The sequence below is a fragment of the Bubalus kerabau genome, chromosome 12, assembly GCF_029407905.1.
Source record: "Bubalus kerabau isolate K-KA32 ecotype Philippines breed swamp buffalo chromosome 12, PCC_UOA_SB_1v2, whole genome shotgun sequence".
In the NCBI taxonomy this organism is placed as follows: Eukaryota; Metazoa; Chordata; class Mammalia; order Artiodactyla; family Bovidae; genus Bubalus; species Bubalus kerabau.
This window is the reverse complement of record NC_073635.1, coordinates 76,595,841-76,601,840: the sequence shown is the minus strand read 5'-3', so window position 1 is coordinate 76,601,840 and position 6,000 is coordinate 76,595,841. Positions and strand designations below refer to the sequence as shown.

Sequence of the window (6,000 nt, the reverse complement as noted above, 5' to 3'; positions counted from 1 at the left end):
TGTCCTTGAGCCTCATCTTTCTCATCTGTAAAATAGAGATAATACCTTCTTGAATAGAGCATTGTGGGAGTTAAAAGTGAATCAAGTTTCCCACAAATGCACATAACCTGTATTCTGTAACATATTGCCACTATTACTCCACTAGACAGGCCCTGAGCTCATGATGGAAGAAATCATAAGGCAATCTCTCTGTCCCAAATTCCTCTTCAAAGAGGGCAACAAAAAGCTCACAGAGGTCCCCCCACAATGTAACCTGTGAGATGCAAGACACCTCACATGTTGCAGCGATCTCCAATGACAGCATGAATTCATGTTTCGAAATCATTTGAAGTCTTCTAATCTAATTCTAATGTAATCTAAATGTAATTCTAATACATTTGTTTAAGTCTTATAGCTCTACAAACATAATACATGCTAAACCTTGTTGTTGGCCATTGTCAAATGTTTGGTGCCTGGTTTGTATTGGCCAAACCAAGCCCTTGTGCCCAATGTACACTGAGGTGATATGAACTGAAATGTTGGCGTTCTGAGCAGAGAAAGGTTTATTGCAAGGGTCAAGCAAGGAATAAGGATGCTCGTGCTCAGAAGGCTGGAACTCCCCAGTGGATTTCAGGGGAGGTTTTTTAAAGGCAGACTAGGGGAGAGAGTGGAGAGTACTTGATTTAGCTCATGCAGTATTCTCTGCTTGATGTTGAGGAGCACGGTAATGCAACAGGGGTTATCATCATACATCCTTAGGTTCCAGTTTATCATGGTCATCATGCAGTTAACTTCTTCCACCTGGTGGACTTTTTAGTATCTGCAAAACAACTTGGGAATGTGCACCAAACATATTCTCTGTAGCCTTCTGGGAAAAACTAAAGATTTTGTGACTGCCGTATGGCTAGTCTATTGATAAAGGTTGTGTTTTTTTTTTTTTACGTGTTCACATTTTTCCAGCCATTAATTCTTGAGCCAGCCTTTTGTGATTCAGATGAGGCCTGGGAGACTAAAGATTTTCTACAAACAGGAGACAGGCAGAGGGCATGGGGTGGGGGTAGGATCTATCCCAGGAAGGCCCCACTGGGTTCTGCTTCATTACAGTTGGAGAACTTCCCACAGCGCCCTTATTTGGTCTTGATGAGGGCAGAGGGCCCAGAGAGAAGGCTGCTATCTCCTTCTGCTAGCTTTCTCCAGGTTTCCTCTGCAGCCCATGGGGAGCCTCTGAGCAGCAGAGATGGGCGGGGCCCGAGCCTCCCTTCTCCACCTTCTGGATGAGTGCCTGGGCTCAGAGCAGGAACTTCCGCAGAGTTTGCGGCCAGGTGCGCTCCTGGGAGCTGGGCTGGTTGTGCCCCACAGTCAGCCTGCTGCCTTTATCAAAGAGCTGATAACTTTGCCTCCCACCTGCGTGAGGCTTCTGGAAGCATCTACCTGGGTGTCTCTTGGTCCTGCAGCCCCACACGTGGCACGCTGCATCCATCCTATGCCTGTGGCAGCACCTGCACAGAGTGGGTGCTTCAGAGGTGGACCCTGGAGGCCGCTCAGTCTTGGGAGGCGGACCTGGTGCACAAAGGGCGCTCCACTCTCAGAAGCAGGTGTTCTCAGGCTCCGGCCCAGTGGACCTGCGAGGCGGCCAGTCTCCAGCATCCCCACCAGCGCGTCCAGGAGCAGCAGGAGCCCCACCGCCGCCTGAGCAGGGAGACCCCGGTCTGTGTCCGCCTTGGCCGACAAGATGCTGCCCGTGTCTGCAGAGGTGAAGACCAGCCCGCTGCAGAAGGCGAACTTCTGCTCGCGCCTGTTTGTCTGGTGAGCGCCCTGAGCTTTGACATTCCACCACGGGTGCAACACTGTCGGCTTCCGTTGGGGACCAAGGGACAAAGCGAGCAAATGTGCCTGGGAGCCTGGGGCCGGTGGGGTTGCGAGGTTGGGAGGGGTGGGGTTGGGAGGGGTACCAAGGGACCTGGTGTCAGGGGAACTGAGTCTCCCTGCCTTGCTGCTCTCCGCCCAGCCAGCCCTGGAGCCTGAGAGCTGATGCAGCAGGAGCAGAAGGCAAGGAGGTTGCTCAGGGAGAGTCACTGCCCAGCAGGAGAAGGGACAGGGCTCCCCACTCTCCACCTTATCCAGTGGCCTCAGAACCATTCAGGAATTCGCTGTCAGTTCTGAAATAAGCTGCAACTCCCCCCCCACCCCCCCTCCGCCCCTGCCCCCCACCAAGCAAGCAGCTTGTGAACAATTTTCTTTATCTATTTAGTGCCCTGCATCTTTGCCATCTTCCAATAATGTGCCTACCTCTTCCCATGTTCCTTAGGTGAACATCTGAGTTCCAACTGCCCTGGGCTCCCTCTTTCCCCCTGTCTATGGCCATGTCTTTCTTTCTGTCCCTCCTTCACTCCCTGTGTGGTCCTGTATGTCCTGGTACCTAGTTTTGGCCAATTTCATGTGTGTACAAAACACTATTGTTTTTTTATGAAATGAATGGGGACGTTATTCTGGAACATGTGTTGCTTTTGCCTGGGACACATGGCCAGGAGTAGAGTGTGTATTTGACCACAGCCCTGGCCCTATTGTGAATATCTCCACTTCTATCTTTGAGAACCAAACCCTGGGAATGGGGTCCCTGAAACCTGTGGGGTCTTATCCAGATCTCTATCCTTCAGAGAAGCAGTGCATGGTCTTGATGCGGGTGGTCCTGCCCAGGAGTCCTTTGGTCCTGAAACCACTGACAGGTCCATGAGCTGGGAGGAAACACAGAGATGAAAAGCACTGCAAAGAGCTGAAGCTCTGAATTGAAATCTTCATCTAATAGCTGGGACTACAGATATGCAGGCCTGAACCTTTGGATTTTAATCACACTTGGGTGATTATTAGGTCTTTTGTTTCTGGACCCTAACCCATTTATCTTTTCCACAAATTCTGATACTTCTTTTATTGGACAGCCTAGGGGATCCCCAGGGGGATGGCAGCTCCTATGCTTGTTTTGATGGTGATGTATTCAGTGCATGCAGCTACATCCCTTGGCTATTTGGTTGCCCTTTAGGAAAGAGGGGCCTAGAAGAAGGAGTATGTGTGTGGTTACCATAAATAATAGCAAAGTAGGCAAATGTCTCCTTAACGTCAAGTAGGGCAAGAAACTCTCAAAGCACATTTTATTTATTGACTTTGAAAATGTATGTGTATAGAAATGGAAGGTGAAGACTTCCATTTTCATTGGCACCCATTTCCAGTTTTCCTGCTGGGGAGGAAGGAGCTATTACCTCTTATTTCATGCTTGAAGACTCTGAAGCATAGAGGTTGAGTAGTTGCCTACCATCAAACAGCTAGTAAGTGGTGGAATGGGATCTCAAACCAGGAAGTCTGGTTCTGGGATCTGTGTTTCTTGTGTATGTAACTGCTGTGCTTGCCATGGAATTGGCTGCCTGGACTTGTTCCAGGGTCCTGGCCCAGACTGAGACCCCTTATGATGATGGGGAGGTTCTTTTTCCACTCAGATTCCCCCAACCAATTAGTAAACTGATGGTGAGACTGGTAGAGCACAAGCTTTGCTCAGTGACCAAAGAATGGAAAAGTGCAGACTTAGTTTGCAAGTCAACCTCTCAGCCCAACTGGGTATACAGGAGGGTTGAAGTAAAAGGAAGGGAATCAGGTTAAGAGAGGGAGGAATATTCATGGCTTACCCAATAATGCGGTATGATTTGGACCTAAAATTAAGGCAACACTCCTTTCAGTCCTTGTATGAGCTCTTTGCTTTGTTGTCATAGCCATTGTCAACTGTAGTGGTCCTGGTGGGTGTGTCATTTATCGTGCTTATATATTACAGTGGGTGCATAATGAGGCTCTGTGTCTACTAGATGTTAAGTCTTCTGCCATTTGGGTCCTACCTAGTTCTAATCAGTTCTTATTTTTTTCTTTCCTTTTATGATTGAGCCTGAAACTCAGATAAGAGCAGTTGGTTTCCATTCGAGGGAGGGGCAGGGATATATTTCTAGGGCATCAGCCTTTCCTTTTTACTGTTCCTTATTACTGAAGGACTCTGAAGGGGCAAAGGTTCATCTTCTGATCCTGCTACCTGCTAAGTGTAGGCATTGTTACATGTTGGGTTCACTTCAGTTCAGTCACTCAAATTGTCTGACTCTTTGTGATCCCATGGACTGCAGCACGCCAGGTTTCCTAGTCCATCGTGAACTCCTGGAGCTTGCTCAAACTCATGTCCATCGAGTTGGTGATGTCGTCTAACCATCTCATCCTCTGTTGTCTCCTTCTCCCCCTGCCTTCAATCTTCCCCAGCATCAGGGTCTTATCCAATGAGTCAGTTCTTCGCATCAGGTGGCCAAAGAATTGGAGTTTCAATCTCAGCGTCAGTCCTTCCAATGAATATTCAGGAAAGATTTTCTTTAGGATTGACTGGTAGGATCTCCTTGCAGTCCAAGGGACTCTCAAGAGTCTTCTTCAAAGCACAGTTCAAAAGCATCAATTCTTCGGTGCTCAGTTTTCTTTATAGTCCAAACCTCACATCCATTCATGACTACTGGAAAAGCCATAGCTTTGACTAGACAGACCTTTGTCAGCAGAGTAATGTCTCTGCTTTTTAATATGCTGTCTAGGATGGCCATAACTTTTCTTCCAAGGAGCAAGCGTCTTTTAATTCACGGCTGCAGTCACCATCTGCAGTCATTTTAGAGCCTCCAAAATAAAGTCTGTCACTGTTTCCATGTTTCCGCATTTATTTGCCATGAAGTGATGGGACCAGATACATGATCTTCATCTTTTGAATGTTAAGTTTTATGCCAGCTTTTTTCACTCTCCTCTTTCACCTTCATTGAGAGGCTCTTTAGCTCTTCTTTACTTTCTACCATTAGTTCAGTCAGTCAGTTCAGTTGCTCAGTCGTGTCCAACTCTTTGCGACCCCATGAACTGCAGCACACCAGGCCTCCCTGTCCATCACCAACTCCCGGAGTTTACCCAAACTCATGTCCATTGAGTTGGTGATGCCATCTAACCATCTCATCCTCTGTCATCCCCTTCTCCTCCTGCCTTCAATCTTTCCCAACATCAGGATCTTTTCAGATGAGTCAGCTCTTTATATCAGGTGACCAAAATATTGGGGTTTCAGCTTTAACACATCAGTCCTTCCAATGAACACCCAGGACTGATTTCCTTTAGGATGGACCTGTTGGATCTTCTTACAGTCCAAGGGACTCTCAAGAGTCTTCTCCGACACCACAGTTCAAAATCATCAATTCTTCTGCACTCAGCTTTCTTTATAGTCCAACTCTCACATCCATACATAACTATTGGAAAAAACCATAGCCTTGACTAGATGGTCCTTTGTTGACAAAGTAATGTCTCTGCTTTTTTAATATGCTGTCTAGATGGGTCATAACTTCATGGCAGCAATTACCATCTGAAGTGATTTTGGAGCCAAAATATATATATATATATATATATATATATATATATATATATATATATATATATATATATATATAGTCAGCCACTGTTTCCCCATCTATTTGTCATGAAGTGTTGGGACTGGATGCCATGATCTTAGTTTTCTGAATGTTGAACTTTAAGCCAACCTTTTCACTCTCCTCCTTCACTTTAATCAAGAGGCTCTTTAGTTCCTCTTTACTTTCTGCCACAAGGGTGATGTCATCTGCATATCTCAGGTTATTGAAATTTCTTCCGGCAAACTTGATTCCATCTTGTGCTTCATCCAGCCCAGCCTTTCTCATGATGTACACTGCATATAAGTTAAATAAGCAGGATGACAACATACAGCCTTGATGTACTCCTTTTCCTATTTGGGACCAGTCTGTTGTTCCATGTCCAGTTCTAACTGTTGGTTCCTGAACTGCATACAGGTTTCTCAAGAGGCAGGTCAGGTGGTCTGGTATTCCCATCTCTTGAAGAATTTTCCACAATTTATTATGATCCACACAGTCAAAGGCTTTGGTATAGTCAATAAAGCAGAAATAGAGAATACAACCTTGCTGTATTCTCCCAATTTGGAACCAGTCTCTT

At 46.4% G+C, this 6,000-nt stretch overlaps 1 protein-coding gene across 2 annotated transcripts in view; it reads left to right on the top strand.

The window, feature by feature from the left end:
- The first annotated feature begins 494 nt into the window (after nucleotides 1-494).
- LOC129624676 (ATP-binding cassette sub-family C member 4-like) overlaps nucleotides 495-6,000 on the top strand; it is a 169,568-nt gene continuing 164,062 nt past the window's right edge. The window contains exon 1 of one of the 2 annotated variants that reach the window (XM_055542846.1): nucleotides 495-1,785. In XM_055542846.1, coding sequence (XP_055398821.1) covers nucleotides 1,712-1,785 — 74 coding nt within the window. In that variant the 5' untranslated portion in view covers nucleotides 495-1,711. The remainder of the gene's footprint in view (nucleotides 1,786-6,000) is intronic. The other variant, XM_055542844.1, reaches the window with a different exon arrangement.